This window comes from Cervus elaphus, chromosome 24, assembly GCF_910594005.1.
Source record: "Cervus elaphus chromosome 24, mCerEla1.1, whole genome shotgun sequence".
Classification (NCBI taxonomy): Eukaryota; Metazoa; Chordata; class Mammalia; order Artiodactyla; family Cervidae; genus Cervus; species Cervus elaphus.
Genome location: NC_057838.1, coordinates 26863097 through 26884760, shown reverse-complemented (window position 1 = coordinate 26884760; position 21664 = coordinate 26863097). Strand labels below are relative to the sequence as shown.

At 46.7% G+C, this 21664-nt stretch overlaps 2 protein-coding genes across 3 annotated transcripts in view; both read right to left on the bottom strand.

The window, feature by feature from the left end:
- The window catches only part of TRAK1 (trafficking kinesin protein 1), a 98944-nt gene extending 97150 nt beyond the window's left edge, over positions 1-1794 (bottom strand). For both annotated transcript variants that reach the window (XM_043887081.1, XM_043887085.1), the window contains exon 1: positions 1669-1794. The gene's annotated coding sequence lies outside the window, so the exon portion shown is untranslated. The remainder of the gene's footprint in view (positions 1-1668) is intronic.
- A 38-nt stretch (positions 1795-1832) lies between these two features.
- The window catches only part of LOC122683264 (translation initiation factor IF-2-like), a 60273-nt gene continuing 40441 nt past the window's right edge, over positions 1833-21664 (bottom strand). Inside the window, exon 4 of the mRNA XM_043886955.1 lies at positions 1833-1965. Within this exon, the coding sequence (XP_043742890.1) occupies positions 1855-1965 (111 nt within the window). The 3' untranslated portion in view covers positions 1833-1854. The remainder of the gene's footprint in view (positions 1966-21664) is intronic.

Sequence of the window (21664 nt, the reverse complement as noted above, 5' to 3'; positions counted from 1 at the left end):
GAGATACAGAGATCACGAGTGCCTCCAAGGCTTCTGGCCTGAGCAGCTGAAAGGGCAAAAGGACCATTTGGAAAGACTGCAAAGAAAGCAGGTGGAGGAGGGAACCAGGAGTTCACTAAAGGCCAGGTTAGTCAGAGAAGCCTATCAGGCATCTATCCCAGTACAATGCTGTGTGTGGAGTCAGACCCTCACATCTGGCCTTCAGGGGGAAAGTCCAGCGTGAGGACAGGCACTGGGCAGTAGTCAGTGCAGAGGCAGGTTCTAACTCCTGGCACCTGGGTGAGATCACTTAGGGAGTTGCGGACACAGGAGAGAGAAGAGCTGAGCCCCGGGGCTTCCCAGGTTCCCGGAGAGGAGCAGCCAGCCAGGTCAGGACCCAAAGCCAAGGGAGGACCACATTTTCAGGAGAAGAGGGTGGTCGGCAGTGTCAACTCCTGCCGAGAAGGCTGAGGACGGACTGCCGAACTGCATGAGGCCATCAGTACTGGGGGTACGGTGGGGTCTAAGCCTGTGCGTAGTGGACGCATGAGAAAACAGGAGAAAAACCAGAGTCAGCAAACCAAAGAGCAGAGACAGGGATGCTGGCTGTGGGGAAAAGAGCAAAGAAGGATTCCTCTTAAGAAGGAGGATGTGGTCACCTGTTTTTGCACTAATAGGAGAGATACAGGAGCGAGGAGAAATGGATGGTGTGGTAGAGACAAGACAGGTGCTGGACGTGTGTCCTTTGGGGGCCAGGCAAGTAGCAGGAGGATTCAGCACACAAGTGGAGGAAGGGCTCGGCACCCAGGGGTTCAGCTGGGATCCCTGGCATCTCCACGCCCCTCTTACCCAGGAAGCTTTTGACACGGGGTGGGGTGGAGTGGGGTCCTCAATGCTTAACTGGTGAGAAAACAGTGAAAACCAACTGGAAGCAAATCTGCATATCTGAAACTGTCAACGAACATTATTTCCAACAAGAGTGTGAAAGCAAACAGTGCAGACAAGGTGAGACCTGGGCAGAAACTTCGATAAAAACGCAACTGGATGTATCACGATGCTCCTCACTGCTGTTCCGCACACCAGCCCACACCGTTCCCACTCACTGCCCCTCTGGGGCTGGCTCCAAACACTTGTCAGAGGATCCCTCAAGGAAAGAAACAAGCCTGAGCTCCATTACAATGTGCCTGAATAGCAGGTGTTGCCAATGCACTGGGAAGGTGGGGGGCGGATCACCCTGTTCCCAGGACACTGGGAAGGTGTGGCTGCCCCAGGCGTCTGTGAGAACTTGAACCTGACGGTGTGCACAGGGCCCTGCAGGGAGTTCCCCACCGCGGCAGCCCACAGCACCATGGCGTGTTATTTTCATTACACCTATTTTATGTCGGAAGAAACAGAGACTCAGGTAGAGGGGCGAGGGACCAAATCACCCTGAGCACCGCTACGGGCCGGGCGCACTGCTCAAGACTCGGTGCTCCCATCTCTAACCTTCAGGACAATTCTGTTACACGGCGTCTTCATCTCAGACAGTTCAGTTCTGGAAGCCAGGCCTCACAACCCCAAAGCTGAGACTCTGCCTTCTGGTGGTCTCTCCTCAACCTCCAGGTCCCTCCCCTAGACACCCTCCTGCAGCCCCACCATTCCCCAGGCCTCACTGACTCCCCCATCCCCGGCAGGGAGAGGCCCCCTTACCGGTGATGGTGCAGGCATCTCGGTACCCTCTGCAGCTGGGCGCATCTTCCACGGCCTCGCTCACATAGTGCTCCTCGGGGATGCCCAGGCCGCAGGCTAGGACTGCATGGTTGCACGCCTCCGAAGGGGGCACAGAGTTGGCCAAAGCGTCGTCGTGCAGAGCTGTGGCGTCCAGCTTGGCAGGTTTCACGGGGAGGTGCCCACTGCCATCGGCGGACCCGCTGCCGGAGTCTGGGGCAGTCGGGCAGACAGCCCCCAGGAGGTCTGGCACAGTGGCAGCGGCTCCTTACGGGGAACCTAAGGGACAAGCCAGAGAGAGGAGCTCGGTGACTTAGAATCTCTGAAAAAAATGAACAAAATCTTCAGAAAATAAGAGCCCCGAGATGATGAGTGATCACATTGCAAATTCTGTTTTCTTCGAGCCAAGGTATTTCCAATTGAATTCTTCAGTTCCGATAAAGAATTGCAAGTGAAGTTCTATTCAACCACTCAGGGACCAATACAGACTGAAATACAGGGCATGTGGCTTCATTTACTAACTGAAACCTGTCTGAAAGCAGCTCTAAGCAAATAGACAGACTGGACCACAGCTAAGATGAGGGCGCCTACCCTGATATGGGGCCCCCCAGGTGGCTCAGCAGTAAAGAAATGCCTGGCAGTGCAGGAGACGTGGGTTTGATCCCTGCGTCGGAAAGATCCCCTGGAGAAGGAAATGGCAACCCACTCCAGTATTCTTGCCTGGGAAATCCCATGGGGAGAGGGGCCTGGTGGGCTGCAGTCCATGGGGTCACAAAAGAGTTGAACATGACTTCGCAATTACACAACAACAACCCTGAAATGACCATACCCAGGCCACTTGGCAGCCACACGGAGTGTGGGAAGAGCTGTGTGTGAGCATTCTGCACAAGACACAGATCCATCTCTCTGTGTTCGCTCAGTCACCCACTCTTAGTCCAACTCTTACCAGTCTCATGTTACAGCTGAAGGACAAGGGTCCTCAGAGAGGTTCAGAAGTTTCCAAAGGTCACGGAGCCAGGTGTGAACTAAGAAAAGTGATAGGTACTCCATAGGAAAATGATCCTAGGCACCTGGTCACTACCCCTCACTCCAGTGTATGCAGACATTTCCAAGACTTCACACGGGGTTCAGGAACAAAGCGGTCGCAGCCCTGGACGCTCTCTGGCTCTGGCCAACCCTGGCACAGCAAGCAAAAGGCTTCTTTCAGGCAGAGGAAACAAACGAGGCTTAAGCAGAGTGAGGGTGGACGGCCCTGAGAGATGAAAGCGCCTCTGTCTTACTCAGTTCTACTTGGGGAGCCTGCGGGAAGGAGAGATTTTTCTTAGCAGAGGAGTGAGAAATTCTGCAACCAGGTCAAAATGTCAGCAAGAGGGGCCAGGAAACAAAGCAGGAAAAAAGAACGCAAGCAGGCCAGTAGTTTTGCATTTGAGCTGAGGGGGTTCTCCTGCCTCTTGCTGGGGCCCTTGGCCCAGGTGCCCTGCCTCACTCTTCTCCACTCATGGTCCACAATTCCGGCCCCCAGGCTGTCAGAAAAGACTGGAGTTGCTCAAGCCTAATCCAGTTTGCTGTCAACAGAAAACATATATGCATGTTCCTACAATTTCCTTCTTCTCCAGCATGGGATTTTTCTACAGCTCAGAACTTGAGCTAAAACCCCCCAGAGCTGTGTGACACTGGGGGGATAGTGTTGCTCCTCCAGACCTCAGCCGCACCATCATGAACAAAGAAGGGACTGAATGAGCATTAGAAAACCAGTGGCTTTGCAGCTGAGCCTCGCCAGGAACCCCAAATGCAGGTGGGCGGAGCTGCAGGAGGGCGTCTGTGTCCTCGTCAGCCCTTCCCCCACTCCCCCAGTGATATGAGCATGAACCCTCTGCCACCCATGTGGAGGTGACCTCTGGCAGGCGAGTCAAGTGACACCTTGCAGACAGAACTGCCCTCTGTGAACATGAATCACCCATTTCTCAAGCGATAATGGAAGAGCTTCCTCGAGGACAAACTTCCTCCAAGCTGTCAGAAGGAAACCAGAACAGAACTTTGGGGCTGGAGACCCAACAGGTGACAAGGAGAAGCCCATGCTGAGGGGTGGGGGAACCCCTTCAGGATCAGCCAGGTGCCTGAGCTTTCAAGGTTTATGTTCTGGGGGGCGGAGGCAGCCAATATATCCAGGGACTAACTTACTGTCACAGTTCAGCAATTCTGAACCAACAGGTCCCAGAACAGCAAAAGTTTTCATCAAGGGACAAATTGTTTATCAGGACCATGTAGCCCTCTACTTCTACTGTGACAAACTGCCACAAATCTAGTGTTCTGAAATAGTCATTTGTCATGTCAAGACTGCTATAGGTTATAGCAGTCCAACAAGAGCCTTTCCAGGCGGGTTCCAGTCAGCATCAGCAAGGCTGAGCTCCTTCCTGGAGGAGCTACAGGGAAGAACTCATATCCAAGCTTATTCAGATTGCTGGCAGAAATCAGCTCCTTGCGGCTGCAGGACTGACGACCATATTTCCATGTTGGCTGTCAGCCAGGAGCTGATCTTCTTTCCTCGGGGCTGCCCATGTTCCTTCTCATGCTTTCCATAGGCTCCAAGAGGCCTCTCTCCAGTCCCTGCCCGTGACCCCTACATCTCAGAGCCTGCAAAGGCATGTTGAGTCCACATGCTCTATCTGCTTCTGCTGCATCTTTCTAGCCTCCTCTCCTGTTCTTTTCTGTTTTCAAAGGCTCATGTGATTGATTATACTTAGATAATCCAGGACAATCTCCCTATCTTAAAGTCATGTGATCAATAACCTTATTTCCATCTGCAAAGTCCTCTCATAGCAGTACCTAGATCACTGCTTGACTGATTAACCAGGGATAGGAATCCTGATAGAACAACTTGAGATTTTGCCTCCCTCAAGGGCCTTTGGTTCTAAAAGAAACAGTATGCTTTAGAAGTCCCCACATTTCCCTAAGCCTAGTGAGAAGGCAAATCAGTCAGCCCACAGTCACCCAGACCCTTTTGGTCCTAGAGGAAGATTTAGATCCAACGATGGGTACCACACAGGACTGGATTTAGTCCCAGCTCAACCATTCCCTACAGACTGCAGGGGTCAGGTCCCAGATAGACTCATCTATAAAATGTGGGTACCACCAACCAGTTGTCAAGTTGCTGGAAGAAGTAGACACAACAAAAGCAGATGGTCTGCCAGGCCTAGGACAGCAGGTCTGAAACTGAATTAAAAGTTAGGAGACCTGCCCTAAGGATCATAAGCATTTAAGCACCTTAATGAGCAGTGGAGGCATTTTTTCAATACTTATTTCTATCTTAGGAATATTAACATTAGACCAGGGAACTTGCAGGCTAAGAACGGTCCTAAAGGAAAAGAGTCATTTAAATCAGGGTGAACACTCCAGAACCTTGACACCTGCTTCAGGATGACTTGCTTACAACCTATTAATATCTTGACTATGGTGTGACTGGCACCGGGGCTTCCCCCTCTCTGGCCAGGGCCGTGTGCTTTGTTGCCATCTTCAACTACTTCTCTGAGCAAACTGCTGCCTGCTTAAAAGGTGGCAAGATGAACATGTGCTTTTTGAAAGTGCAGAGAGCCCCAGCATTCCTTGTAAAATGAGCTGCGGGTCTGGCACTGGGATTGGACTTTTATATACATGACCTTGTTCAAGGTTCACAACCTATAAAGTAATATCAGTATCTGCTTTTTACAGTATAGAACACAGGCTCAGAGAGATTAAATAACTTACCCAGGATTTGAACCTAGATTTTTCCCCCCTTTATCGAAGTTTAGTTGGTTTACAATGTTGTATTAATTTCTGCTATACAGCAAAGTGATTCAGTTATACATATATACATTCTTTTTCATATTCTTCTCCATTATGTTTTATTACAGGATATTGAATATAGTTCTCTGTGCTACACAGTAGGACCCCGTTGTTTATCCATTCTATACATAAATGCTGATCTCTGCCAACCCCAATGTCCCACTCCATTCCTTCCCAACACCTTCCCCTTTGGCGACCACAAGTCTGCTCTCTATGTCTGTGAGTCTGTTTTGCAGACATTTGTGTCACATTATAGAGTTCACATGTATGAACCTAGATTTAAATGGCTCCAAAGATGCTGCACTGTTAGAGTTGTGAATATATTGTGCTTGTGTGTTTAAAGTTGTTCTATGTCCAATGGAGAATCAGACGTTTCATGGGATCTTGACCAATGATCGTTCTCCTGCATCTGTCCACTGTCTTTTAAAACAAGGCTCTTGCCATAACAGAGGCAAAGGAACTCAAAAGTCCATTGAGACCTCTTAATTCCTTATAAGAAATATGCACACCTCAGATAGCCCAAAGATGGGGTCTGACCTCCAGGGCCATGCTGAGCTGGCTCATAGCTGATGGGCGACCGTGCAGGTCTGCTCCTCTTCTACCACCTCATCTGACCTTTCTGGCCAGCTCCATAAATAACGAGACAAGGGGCTAAAGAGTGGAAAATATGATGTAAGAGCTGAACAGCTGGAGAGGGAGGAGATGAGCTGCAGTTTTGCAGCAACAGTGCAGAACTGCCAAAAGCAGCCACTGGCCCTGCAGGAGAATACTACTCACTGAGGGCTTTCACACGGGCGTAATGCCCTTTGTCCTGTAAAATAAATCCACGGCATAGCTTGGTAGATCTCCTCATTTTGTGAGGTAGGGGTGGGGAACAGGGGTAGGGAAAAGTTAAGTGATTTGCTCAAAGTTTTCTTCCTATAATTGGCAAGAAGCAGGACTGTAAGCATTTCTTATTTACTCAAAAATTTCAACTACTGCTACACCACGACGTTGCACAAGGAAGGAGCAGTTTGGGAGAGGGCATATGTGACTACCCGCAGAATGAGTAAGATTTGGAACAGCTAATATCAGCAACTACCGCTTCCCTGGAGGCTCAGACGGTAAAGCGTCTGTCTGCAATGCAGGAGACCTGGGTTCGATCCCTGGGGATGGGAAGATGCCCTGGAGAAGGAAATGGCAGCCTACTCCAGTACTCTTGCCTGGAAAATCCCATGGATGGAGGAGCCTGGTAGGCTGCAGTCCATGGGGTCACAAAGAGTCGGACATGACTGAGCGACTTCACTCTCACTTTCATAGCCAGAAAATCAGAGCCATGTTGGGAACCAAAGGCCCAGGAAAGGAGATGCCCTACGGTCTCCAGGAGGGCTACCGTGGCCTTTTGTGAAGTCCTATGAGACCCCTGAGGGTCCCTAGAAAAGGAGAGGCCGGGACAGCTGGAGACTAAGACCAGAATGACTGAAGGAAGAACTTGAGCATGGAATGGGGGCTGCACGCTTGTACCCATCACGTGTGACCAACACCTGTGCCGTCACGTGCATACAGCACCTGCACCTCACGCATGAACCCAAGAGGTGTGCCTGACACATGCACAGCTGCCTTCACGTGCCCTCGTCACGTGTCCCCACCACGTGTCACTGACCCATGCAGCAGAGATGGGCGCCCGTCACATGCCCCCAACCCGTGCACCGGATAGGCGCACCCATCACATGAGCAGCTCCTATATATGCGCCTCGTACGTGTGGGGCACCTCTGTGTCTTTCCTTCCTTGCTCTCTCTCTCTCTTCCACACGTTCTCATGCCTAGGCACCCACATACACATGTGAAATAAATTTCATTCATAAGGCTATACTCTTCTCCAGCTCTGAAGGTGAATCTCACCCCACCCCACCTACCCCACTATTTTTTTAAAATCAAGAATCACTCAAAGAAAACTTCTGTCACTCAAGGCAATGACTCTGACCAAGCTTAGTCCCATACCTCAACCTTCTCTTTCTAAACTGTGCTAAGGACAGAAACAAATCCACCAGCAAAGCCTCTGTCCCCTACAGATCCCTAAGAAGTAAGGAGAAATCTATTTCATCCATCAGGTCTCGCTGAATGAAAACTGTCATGTGACCAAATTGCCTGGTTTCCAAAAATAATTCTGCTGCAACCCACAGAACAGAAGTGCCCAGCTACCCTGCCTTCTGCAAGCCCTGCCCCATCTTCTGAAAAAAGGAGAATAAAGAGGCAGCACGCTCTAACAGTCTTACGTAACAGTCCCGGTCTCTCCGGCTGGCGGCAGCAGATTTATAACGCACCATAAATAGCTCCCACTCTGGGGAAAGGAGACCAAGAAGGAAGGCTGTGCTGTAGAGCCTCTCCTCTTTCGTCCCCAACGGAACCTTCATGTGTCTTCCAGCACAAAGCAAGTTCAGGGAGACCAGCTGGCCCACGTCCAGCGCAGATATAAGTTACCCAAGAGACCCTAAAAGCTGAGCAAGATGTTGAGAGCACTATCTCCCACGTTAGCATAGGAACCACACGCTCCTCTGCAGACAGGCTCCCCAACATGCCAACAGGGCTGCTCTGTGCTTCCAAGCCAAACTGGGGGGAAACAGTGCCCTCTGGACATTTCATTCTGCCAGCCAGGGAATGTAAGGCCAGCCTGATGGGTGGCAGGTAGGCTGGAGATGGTTCTTGGAGCATCCCCGCCCATATGCCCCCTGCCCCAATTCTAACCCCCTATCAGAAAATTCAGATCTGCAGCAGAGTCCTCTCCACATCTCCAAGTCCAGGGAGGAGCCCAGCCTTTAACTAGAGGCTGGTCAAAGTCAGACAGGGTGGCAAGAACAGGAACTTCATCCCAAGCCCCTGTGGGGTGGCTTGCTGGAAATCTCTGTGATTCCAGATTAGAAAGATGTTGCTATGAAGAAAGAAAACGTCCCCTGAGAAAACCTACATGTCCCAAACAAGGAAGTCCTGCAGTCCACGCTGTGTGCGCTGCCACTCTGAAGGGGTGTGGGATGTCTGGGGAGCAAGAAATGGGGAGAGAGAGAGTTGGGGTCCACGGGCAAGGCAAGAGCATGAGGCCAGAGTCAGTAATAACCCATGTACAGCCAGAACAGCGGCTGCAGCGCTGTCACGCTTGAGGATAAAGTTAATACAATAACCAGAGTGAGAAAGAGGCCCAGGAATGTGGGGCCAGGGTGGGAGAGGGAGAGGGAGGAGAACAGGTCTCTGTACATGACCCCTCCTTGGGCCCTGGCTTTCACTGCACTCACTCCCCAGGTGGAGTCTGGACTTTAAAAACCCATAATGACTCCAACAAGGAAAAGAGCACAAATGGTTCCCATTTATCGCAGTGACTGTGACTGTGAGCCCGGCCAGGCCTGGGTGCATTACCCCAGGGAATGCTGACCTAAAACTCACAAGACCTGTGGGCCAGCATCATGCCCCTCCTCCAGTTGTTGGCAGGGAAACTGGGGCTGGAGGTTTCTCCCCACAGTCCCAAGAACCTAGAGGTGGGGCTGGTGTTGAACCCAAGAGTGTTTAATGCCTTAGCACATGGCAAACATACCAATAAATACAAACATCAATTTAGTTCATGGTATCCTTCTCTTGGGCTTCCATGGTGGTGCTAGTGGTAAAAAAAAAAAAAAAAAAAAAAAACCCATCTGCCAATGCAGGAGACAGGGGTTCAATCCCTGGGTCGGGAAAATCCCTTGGAAGAGGGCATGGCAATCCATTCCAGTTTTCTTGCCTGGAAAATACCGTGGGCAGAGGAGCCTAGTGGGCTACGGTCCACAGGGTCACAAAGAGTCAGAGACAACTGAAGCAATACCACACACAACACACCCTTCTCTTACCACTTACATAGATCTGAAATTTTTCAAAAAACCAGGTGGGATATAAAAAAGCAATCCTACATGAAAAAGAAAAATTTAAGATTATAAGAGAAGGTCAATTACAAGACAAATGCTTTCAAAGAAAGTATGAAGATTATTTTATACTGAAAAAATGTTAACGCCCCCAATAAAAATGCTCATGTAGGGAATCATTATGAGAGAAAATTCAAATAGTAGTTTTCAGGAGAAAAATCACAAGTAATCAGAGAAACAAAAATGAAAACAAGTAGGAGACACTCTTTTGCCATCTATCCCACTGCACACTTTTTCCCCTACTTATAATCTGTGCTGCTGATCATGCAGGTTGTGAGGTGGTTCATGCTCAGAAGCGTGCATCAAAAGCAGTTCCAAATGCATTCTTTTTAACGGCTGAGTAATATTCCATGGTGTATATGTACCACAGCTTTCTTATCCATTCATCTGCCAATGGACACCTTGGTTGCTTCCATGTCCTGGCTATTGTAAACAGTGCTGCGATGAACACTGGGGTACACGTGTCTCTTTCAGTTCTGGTTTCCTCAGTGCGTATGGCCAGCAGTGGGACTGCTGGGGCGAACAGCAGTTCTATTTCCAGTTTTTTAAGGAATTTCCACACTGTTTTCCATAGCGGCTGTACTAGTTTGCATTCCCACCAACAGTGTAAGAAGGTTCCCTTTTCTCCGCACCTTCTCCAGCATTTATTGTTTGTAGACTTTTTGATAGCAACTATTCTGACTGGTATGAGATGGTACCTCATTGTGGTTTTGATTTGCATTTCTCTGATAATGAGTGATATTAAGCATCTTTTCATGTGTTTGTTAGCCAGCTGTATGTCTTCTTTGGAGAAATGTCTGTTTAGTTCTTTGGCCCATTTTTTTATTGGGTCGTTTATTTTTCTGGTATTGAGCTGCATGAGCTGCTTGTATATTTTTGAGATTAATTCTTTGTACACCCATGACTGATTCATGTGAATGTATGGCAAAAACCACTGCTGCTGCTGCTGCTGCTAAGTCGCTTCAGTCGCGTCCGACTCTGTGCGACCCCGTAGACGGCAGCCCATCAGGCTCCGCCGTCCCTGGGATTCTCCAGGCAAGAACACTGGAGTGGGCTGCCATTTCCTTCTCCAATGCATGAAAGTGAACAGTGAAAGTGAAGTCGCTCAGTCATGTCCGACTCTTTGTGACCCCATGGACTGCAGCCCACCAGGCTCCTCCGTCCATGGGATCTTCCAGGCAAGAGTACTGAAGTGGGATGCCATTGCCTTCTCCGGGCAAAAACCACTACAATATTGTAATTAGCCTCCAATTAAAATAAATTAATTAATTTACAAAAATAAGCAGTTCCACTTCTACAATAATTTCCTAAGGAAAAACCAAAACTGTGTGCAGAGACTGACCTTTCCCCCTTCAGCACTAAGTCACAATGAGAAACCAGAAAACAAAGTTGTCTAATAATACAGATTTCAATAAAATAAAGCATGGTCTAACCATATAACAGGCCTGCACATATCCCATTTCTAAAGACACTGCAGAGAAACCCATGCAAGCCAAGAAGAGATGCTTGGGATAGAATGGATGGGGAAAAAGGCAGGTCACAAAACAGTGTATAGAATATAGTGTCTCTGTTTTAATAAAAACAAGATGCATAAAATATAATTGAAGGGTACTTCCAGTAGAATTTCATCTCTGCAGGCATCCTTTCCCCATCCACAGAACTACACCCAACAGTCTGTTACCCCTCCTTATTAGGTCCTTGGCTGTCCTCCAGCACGACGGTCCAGCCCCAACCTCTTCATGCTTCAGCACTGACTGCGGCATCATCTGACCCGCCCACACATTTAAACAGCCTGGATATGAGCACATTTCCTCACCCGGGCCACACAGGTGCAACTGCATTTCCTAAAGCACACCCACTACAAGCTCAACCCCTCCGGGGACAGAAAGACACAGCTGCCATGAGTCACCATGGGATGTTAGGCAAGTTAAAGTCAGTTAAGCCTCAGTTTTCTCATCTACAAAATGGGAAGTAATATTAATACCCAACAGTGCAAGGCTCTCATGGGGATGAAAGGAGCTAATACACTACAGTCAAAATGTCCTCTAGTGATAGTGAAAGTTGCTCAGTCGTGTCCGACTCTTTGCGACCCCATGAACTATACAGTCCATGGAATACTCCAGGCCAGAATACTGGAGTGGGTAGCCCTTCCCTTCTCCAGGGGATCTTCTCAACCCAGGGATCGAACCCAGGTAGCCTTTAGCAAATGCTCAATAAATAATAGCTCTGCTCAGAAACCCTCTGAAAGTGGGGGTTAACCTGTTGAGGAAATGGGGACTCTATGTCAACAGGCATTTTCCACAATCAGGCTTTATAAAAAGTCCAAGGACACATAATTTGTATTCCATTCCTTATATGGTTTGGGAAGAAATGAGTAAAATAAAGACTTATTTCTGATTTTTCACTGTTGTGTCCCCAGTGCCTGGGAAACACAGTAAAAGCTGGAGTGTAGACTTAATTAAATGATGTGGCCTTTATGCTTAAACCTACTGAACACAACCAACCCTACTGTTCTGTCTTAGCCACAACTACACGACAGGCTACTCACAATGGTGGTGACCAAAAAGTATAATGGCTTTCCACTGAGTCAGCCATTATATCAGGAAATGAGAAGGAAATGTTTGAGAGGCTTCCTGAGTGACAGAAGTACCATCAACCAGGATCATCTCATGGTCAACCTCTGAAATTAACCCATAAAACTTAAAGGGGGAAATTGCATCTAAACATCAAAGGAAGACAGGAAGTTTTTGGGTTTTTTTGTTTTTTTTTTTTAAATTTTTTTTTGGGGGGGGGAGTTTTTGTTTTAAATTGTGTCTTGAAGAAAGATTCTTTCCATTTCCATATCGGCTTCTCCATGTGCGCTGACCTACAGTGAAATCATAGCCTTGTGTTTTTGAAAACAGATTCCGCAGCTATGGAAACAAAAGTTGTCGCTTACGCTGACTTCACTGTAGGATCAAGTGAGAAGAAACATCTCAGCTTGGACACGGCTACTTAGCTACAAATATTGTTCTTTGCAATAAAATGTGCTTAACTGCAATCAATAAATAAAACCCTTAAATTCCTAATCCTCTAGATAAACTGTACCACATAAAAGTTCATTTGGCTAACAATTCATACTTTAGGCACATGTGTAGTCAAAAGGTGTCCCATTCCTGATTTTATTAATTCTAAACAGTCCCCAAGAGGCAATCGGGCCCCACTTGGTCCACATTCGAAGTTGGATTCTAGACTCAAACCACCTTGACAGCAAAGAACAAATTCCCTACATAGCACTGATGCAGGCATGTGGAAACTGCAAGAGAGGAATGGGGCATCTTAGCTCAATTTTTATCATCCACTTTCAGTAAGTAACCCAAGCAGACCTTGGTATTACTCATGAAGTAGCAAAAATAATTAGGAATGCATGGTATTGAGAGCAGAAGTCAAAAGTCTCTCTGTAAGAACATCCTAGGAAGCAATGAGGTCAGAGATCAGAGCCACCAAGGGGCTGAATCAGGAAGCACACTCTCCCCTCCAAGAAAAACCCACCCAATTAGTCTTTCTGACTGAAATTAACAAGGCTGTTACTAGGAAACCGGTCAAAACAGCCAAGCACTCACTGAGTGAATTTACAGTTGGGCCTTCAGTCACAGAGCTTCGTGGGATGGCAGGCGGTCCCTAGGGTGAGGGACCATGACAAGCACAATGTATAAATGCAGCAGCAAGACAGGAAGTGAAAGAAGGAAACATACCAGCTAGGAACGGGATGGTGGGGGGCGGGGGTGGGGCAGGAGGGGGGAGGGGGAGGAGGGAGGGGAGTGGGAGGGGAGAAGGGGAGGGGGGAGGGGAGGGGGGAAGGGGAGGGGGAGAGGGGGAGGGAGGGGCGGGAGCAGGGAGGACCGAGTCATCCCCAAGCAGAAGAGGGCTGGCGCCTCACTAGTCCCCACCAGACACCACTTTCCAAGGGTGCCAACTGCTAGAGGCCGGCTGCACAGAGGCACCACTTCTGCCTGCTCATGACCTTGCTCAGAGGGACCAATACCCACATGCAACTTTATTTATCAAGTCATGTTCTCTCTCCCCCCATCATCTTTCCAACACAGAGCAAGCAGCATCTCTCGACAGCTGTGGCGGGTCTAACACACCTCACAGCTTCTTCTTCACAAATGAAAGTTGAACAGCAGACCCAGCTAAGATGTTTGATGCTCAACATCAAAATGACACCACCTGCATGACCTCAGGAAACTGATGGGGTCACACTTTTACAACTGTGTTATGTTTTGCCTACACTGTGCTTTCAATTTTTTGAACTAATTGCCAAGTCTTAAAAATCATTAAGTGTTAACACCAAAAACAATCTGGATTTCTCAGCTTCTCTTGATAAATCTGGAGAGCTGGCAACTTCAGGCTCACATTCCTGAGATTTTACTGAGAAGTAACCCTTGGTTAGGAGCTAAAAAGTACCATGTACCGCTCCCTAGTACAGGGTACCCAGCTGGTCTCATTCCTTTGTGTTACCTACCTGGCCTCTACTAGCATGTTCTATAGAAAAAAAGAGGGGCAGTGTCCTGGAATCTTTGCTTCCACTAAGACAGAATGATTTCCCTCTTTTATACATCATTTTGCAAAATTCCAGTTATCTCTGGAATAGGGATAGGTTTTAGATAAAGTTACAATTAGCTTATTGTTTATACTTATACAATTGTGACATACAACATATAAGTTTTTTTAAAGAAATCCTTAAGCTTCACATAATGAGACTTTTCTCCAGCTAATTTTACTGTTCAGTTCACAGTCAGAATTTTAGAGAGTTGTATTAGACCCTCAAAGACTAGATAATTCCAATTACAGTTAAATTGTTTCAGAGTATAGGGAATGAAAAAAAAATCAATTTCTTATTAAGCAAATATAACACTGACATCTAAGCCAGATAAATATAGCACAAAACAGTGCTGCTATGGACACTGGGGCATGTGTCCTTTTCAATTATGGTTTTCTCTGGGTATATGCACAGTAGTGGGATTGCTGGGTCATGGTGATTTTATTCCTAGTTTTCTAACAAATCTCCATACTGTCTCTACAGTGGCTCTGTCAATTTACATTCCCATCAACAGGACAAGAAAGTCCCTTTTCTCCACACCCTTTCCAGCATTTATTGTTTGTAGATTCTTTGAGGATGACCATTCTGACCAGTGCGAGGTGATACCTCATTGTTGTTTTGATTTGTATTTCTCTAATAATAAGCAATGTTGAGCATCTTCTCATGTGTTTGTTGGCCATCTGTATGTCTTCTCTGGAGAAATGTTTGTTTAGATCTTCCTCCCACTTTTAGAAGATGCAATGGAAGATAAAATGCCAAGTAAGACAGCAAAGTATAATACTCAGAAGTAAGTGGAAAAAGGTATAGGTAAAACATAGGCAAACATTTAAAAATCACACAAATTAAAAAAAATTTTAAAAAAAAGCACACAAAGTTCTTCATTATGTCACAAATTAATTGTAAGAGTTAAATACTGGAAGCAATCTCAATGTTTCTATATAGGAGTTCATTCAACCAAACAATGGAATACTATGCAACAGTAAAGAAAAATATAGCAGGAAGAGCCCCATAAACACATTCTAGAACAGTCTCTGGAATATACTGTTATGTGAAGAAGAAAAACATGAAAACATTATTACTTTCTCTACAAGGACAAAGGGAAACAAAATATTCACACATAAGTAGTGGCAACCCACTCCAGTATTCTTGCCTGGAAAATCCCATGGACAGAGGAGCCTGGTGGGCTACAGTCCATGGGGTGGCAGAGTTGGACACAACTGAGTGACTTCACACTTCACACTTCAAGTAGCTATTTGTTTTTACAAAAAGAAACACAGGATAAACTAACAACTGTTAATGGATTCCCTTTGGGAGTGGGTAGGAATACGGTGAAAGAATTAAGAATGTAATGAGCCACCTTTGGGTATAGCTTTTCCTATACTTTGGACTTTGGAGCATGTTAATGTTTTACATAATCTAAAATTTTAATTAAGTCAATGAAGATGGAGACTCTAATATTGCATGCAAACAGAAAGAGGTGAACATAACCACAAGGCAAATGGTAACAACCTTAGCGACCTTAGCACACAGAAGAAAAGAAAGCATTAATCAAAAAAAAAAAAAAAAAAAATCAGGAAAAAAGTGTCAGTGACACTCTTGCACACAATACTCTACACTGACTTGATGAGATACATTCTTTATGGGTAAAAAAGAACTGCAAATAGTAAATTTTGAATTTTATTTAGTAGGTGTGTTGATGGTAGTGGTACTGTCGTTCAGTTTCGCCCAGTTGTGTCCTACTCTCCAACCCCACGGACTGCAGCATACCGGGCTTCCCCGTCCTTCACTATCTCCCACAGTTTGCTCAAACTCATGTCCATTGAATCAATGATGCCATTCAACCCTCTCATCCTCTATCTCCCCCTTCTCCTCCTGCCTTCAATCTTTCCCAGCATCAGGGTCTTTTCCAATGATCCTGCTCTTCGCATCAGCTGGCCACTGTATTGGAGCTTCAGCATCAGTCCTTCCAAGAAATATTCATGTAGTAGCGTAAGTACAGCCAATTTTTAAATTATTTGAGGTACAATGTGTAAATATATTGGTGGTGTTTAGAACAAGATTTGAGGGTTGTTAGTTTAGTTAGAAGGGCAGGGAAGGCATTTTTGGCAGAAGCCAAAAGAAAACCCTAAAAAAGTTCAACATGGGTGGAACTTAAGATTCGGGGGGTAAAGCTGGAGAGGAGCGGGCAGAAACAGGCTACTTGAGCACACAGCTCCACACTGCTGCCGCTCACACTGTAATCTATGTAACTGCACACTAAGGTGGCCCTGGTCTTGTACCTCGTGCTAAAAAGAGCTCGGCCTGCATCCAGGAGGCAAATAATCCAGCATGGCAGACGTTGTCTCAGCTGCAAAGTTCATCCTGAGATACTCAGTGAGTTAAAGGAAACCCTGGGCTCTGATGTGAGCGCTTCATGGCCCAGAGGCCAGGAATTCTCAGTATAAACCAGCACCACCAATAGAGATGTACAGAAAGGCACATGTTTTAAAATCTACTTCAGAACTTCCATAGTTCTGTGACCTCTGATTAGAATCAAACAGCAGCAAAATAAACAGCCTTCACCCAAAAGAACTACTGCAAAAAATGTGGCTACTTAACCCATTGAAGTTGTACGCTTAATATTCTAAGGTAAAATCAATTCATAGTTCATTTTCAGAACAGCGTTTTCATTTCTAAGCAGTCTTGCACAAATATTTTGATTTCAGTATTTTAGGAAACATTCTGAAAGCTTCTTAAACTGATAATTTTTTTGCTTTTTCATGATAAGTCCATAAGAAAGCAAGATACATCCGGCCCTTATTAGTCTAGAATCACGTGGTAGCTTCCCAGATCCAGTTGACAACATCCTAAGAGTTCTTAGGAATTACACTCGGGTAGTTCAACAAGTTCAGTGTTACAACTAAAAGTCTTCCTGACTGACTTGGGACTGACTGTGACAGAATTCATTTTTTTCTGACGTATCACTACCCAGTCCAGAAGGGTTCTGTGGCATGTCCCCCAGGTCCTATCTCACCTTGGTCTTGGGGTGTTTCAGTTATCTATCATGAAACAGCAAACCACTGCCAAATATAGGCGCTAAAAAAAAACAAACAGTGACTCTCACATTTCTGTGGGTGTGGCAGAGGCCCAACTGGACGGTCTTTCTGCTGGTCTCACTTGGGGTCCCTCACGAAGTCGATCAGGTGATAACAAGGGTCAGAGCATTTTAAATGAGTTCCCTCACGTGTCCAGTAATGTGGCAGTGATCCCGGCAAGACTGGGACCTCTATCAGGTGGAAACGTGTCGTTTCCATCACTGGGCTTCTCCAGTGGAGGCAGGAGTGTTCAAAGTATGAGGCAGAATTCACAGATCTCTTTAAACTTGGTCTTGAGAGTTACACTGTGTCACTTCTGCTACAATCTACTGGTACCAGTAAGTCCCAAGGCCACCCCAGATTCAAAGGGAAAAGATACAGACTCCACTTCTCCACTGGCGTGTGGCAACAATCTGTAGCCCAGCTCAGGGCGAGATATCAACCTTCCCCTTAGACAATAAGGCACAGCTGTGCGGCTCCTGTCTGCCTTCTCTGTGTTTACCACATGGTTCACACTCTTTCCAAAGAGCAAGAACTCACAGCGTCACAACAGCTTTCCTGGAAGAAAAGTCTGATAGCACAGAGAATCTGAATGCTTCTTCAGCTCACGGTCAAGAACAAGGGTTGACAAACTTTTTTTTTGTAAAAGAAAAGGAAGCGAGTATCTCAGGTTTTGAAAGCAGTACGGTCTCTGCACAACTACTTAACTCTGTCACAGAAGCAGGAAAGAAGCAGGCTGCTGCGGCTGCTGCTAAGTCACTTCGGTCGTGTCCGACTCTGTGCGACCCCATGGACAGCAGCCCACCAGGCTCCTCCATCCACAGGATTCTCTAGGCAAGAGTACTGGAGTGGGTTGCCATTTCCTTCTCCAAAAGAAGCCAGAGATAATATGCAAACAAATGGGTATGGCTGTGTCCCAATAAAACTCTATTTACAACAACAGATCAGAAGGATGGAGTTGGCCTACAGAACGTGATTTGTTGAGCCCTGGTCTAAGAGAATGAGTGTTGGATTTGAAATTGGACAATCAGGCCTGGAATTCTGACTTCACTACTCACTACCCATGTGACCTCAGTTGAGTTTCTTCAACTTTCTGAGGTTACATTCTACATCTAAAACGTAGAGATAATGCCATTTATCTTCCTGAGGTGCTTGTAGGCAGGGATACACAAGAAAGTGCATAGCCCCCTCCCTCAGTAAGACAAATATGCCTTAGTTCTAGCCCACAGGACCTGGAGAACAATTCCTTTGCGGGGGGGGGGGGTCCCCGGAAAACCTAGCTAGCAGGACAGAATGACCATCCACCACTGTTCTCCAATGAAATGGAACCTTCACTGATGAAAATTATATTTCATGGAAGACTGAACAGTCTTTGTTAGAGACCTGGCCCTGTTCTGCCCTTTCTCAATAGCAAACTATCTTGTTTTGAGGCATACAGACAGTATGCACACAAATGGTTTTTCACAAACAAGCAGCATACGTGGTCAGTGAAAAAAAAAAACAAAAAACAAAATAAGCAAGCCTCAAAAGTGTGATGACTCAAACAGAAAGTTTGTTCAGTGGCACAGCAGTAAAATCTTACTGCATTTAAGCTGGTTTTGTGGCTTCCAAGAGCTTAGCCAAAAAACAGTCTCTGAGACCAGTATATATTTACATATTTTTTTAATGCTAAAGGTATAACTGGAATTTTTTTTAACATGGGAATGCAAGCTTTACCTTTTTAAAATTGACCCTGATGGGGGGAAAATGTATTCAAAAATTCAAAAAAAAAACCAAAAAACACAACTATCCTTAGCCCAAAGGAATTTAAAGCATTAAAGTATTTTGTTTGCATCTCCCCTAATGGGGCAGCACTTTGTAATACCAATAGTCCTCTAAGAAAATAAGATTTCTACATCAATAGCTGGCAGTGGTCTACTCCTGCTTTTGGAAAATTCCATTCATCCAGAGGAAAGTGGATATATCAGAAGGTGGGTGATTTGTCCACTGTCAAAACCTTGTCCACTGTAGGATTCTCCTGCAGCACCCACGTGAGCAGGATCCCGGCCACGGCTCCTCTCGCAATTTCAACGTCCTCTTTTCCCACAGCAGGGTGGCCCTCGCCAGGAACAACTGTCCCTAGTCTCCAGGAGAGACAGCTGCACCCTGGAGAGACGGCGTTAGAAGGGTGCGGGTTCCCTCCTAAGCCCCAGAGTGCGTGCCAACGGCTGTCATCATCTGGATTGAATGTCCCCTTCCAAAGCAGTCTGGACCACATCCAGAGCGAAATAAATAAAGCTAAAATCCAGGCAAACGGATGGAAGGGTGGTGGATTGATGGATCGATGAACATGTTGCTTCTGATTCATAAATTAATAAATGGATACAGATTGTGGGTCTCCTGACTCAGATATCAGAAGGGAAAGGAGTAAGATGACTTAGCCTGAGACAAGCAGAAAGAAGCAAACATTCCCAAATTCCCTTGTACTTGTACTAGAGCAGAATGGAATTCTCACATGATAGCTGGGATGTCTATATTAAGGATCTTGGGCCAGGCCTCTACTAAATAAAGTTCAAGTGGCGCTGAGTTCACATGCTACCCAGAGCACTCCCAGACAGCTGACTGTTCTCCCCGTATCTCCTGCTTTGGAACTTGAGCTTCAAAGTAGCTCCTCGCCTGCTCTTGTCATGGCCAGAGTCCACAATGTACCCGGGGGGTGTGACTGTGATGAGCTATCAAAGGACCAACAGATAACAGAGCTGCCTCCCTCATACCCCATATGTGTGTGTGTGAATGTGTCTCTCTCTGCCTGCGTATGTACACATAAACCCATCACTGGAGGTCAATAGTTATGTAAGATGCTATCACCAGGGGAGGCTGGATCAAGGGTGTGTGGGAACTCTCTGACCGCTCTTTGCAATTTTTTTGTAAATCTAAAATTATACCATAAGAAAGAGATTAAAAAAATAAATAAAGAAACTTTAGGTCAACGTGAAGGCCTGAAGCATATCCTTCTAGTTTCCAAAGCTGCCTCCTGCGTAAGTCATCAACTCCTTCAGAGGGTCAGTGTATCTAGCCCTGAAATGAAGCTGATCAGGTTCCCAAAGGACCGCAAAACATACCCAACATTCTGTGACTATCTAACATGAAGGTGGCTTCTCCTTCCCGGGGGATCGTCTGCAGCTGCACCCTGGTGAGACTGAAGTGGAGCCGGGCAGGACAGGCAGTCAGCTGCTGACCATGCTCCGAAGCCTTCCCACATTGTCACCACCTCCCCGCCTCCATTCTCCCGGACGCAAAGGGCCAACAAACGCAGACATGACACTGCCCAGGGGAAGGAGAGGGGCAGTCTTCACGAGCCTCCTTCGCACCCACAGGAGAAGCACCTTCCTCAGGAGACAGAAGCAGACCGGTCCTAACTGCAATGGCAGTGTCAAAGTCACGGCCCCCGGTGGTGGGGAGTGGGAGGGGGATGGTCAGTGGGGGCAGGGGGTGGGGTGATGGTCAGTGGGGGTGGTGGTGGTGGGGAGAGGGTGGGGGGTGATGGTTAGTGGGGGTGGAGTGAAGAGGTTGGGGGTGGGGTGGTGATGATCACTGGGGGTGGGAGATGGGATGAAGAGGTAGGGATGGGGGGCTGGGGTGGGGTGAAGAGGTGGGGGGCTGGGGTGAGAGATGGGGGAATGGCAGTGAAGAGGTGAGGAGTGGGGTAGGGGGATTGGAGTGGGGGTGAAGAGGTAGGGGGATGGGGGTGAGGAGGTAGGGAGGAATGGGACCACGGTGATGGGCCTGGACCAACCAATGCCAGCCCATCACTTCCCCTCCCATAGCCCCACATGTGGCTAAGGAGGAAGCTGAAAAGTGGAACAAAATCTGGATTCCGTTAGGAAAAAGGTAGAAGATGGATATGTGAGTTGGCAATCAGTTTTTGCTACTCCCATCATTCATTCACTCATTCATTTGTTCATTCATTCATTCAAGTAGTGAGTCTGCTGACAGTCCATGTCTAGAAAACTCTTGCCCAGAATTAGATTCTAGCTGTCTTGAAAGTTAGGGTACAGCCATATTTACATAGGACTATTCCATTTCCCTGATACTTAAAAGTAGCACTGGATATCCCAGTCTAAATACCAGAGAGTAAATTACCGTTTCAGAGTGATTTTAAAGTGCACCAGTGCCTCACTTCCCTGGTCACTGCTGACGGAAGCTGCTCCGTCTGAATTGGTTGAGGCAGTAGAAGGTGCCCTTCACCAGGCCCGGTCCTAATAATAGCAGCTGTGTGTGACTCAGGTTACAGGTTGGTTCAAATCCATATAAAACTTGCTCCTCTGACTGAGGCAATTTTGGTATTTAACTTTGTCTCTCACATGAGATTCTTATTTTTAAAACCTGAGTACGGGAAACAGAAAAATTGATGTTGAAGTATGTTAGAAGGGATACAGAGCAGTCTATTATTATAATGAAGGCCAGAAAAGATTAAGGACTTGTGATTTTTTGAAAAAAGAAATCCCAGGTACTCAATGTTATATCCTCAAGTGGCACACATTTAAAGCTTAATAGTGTGAAAAACGCATACTATTATGTTGCAACTGGGATGTTAA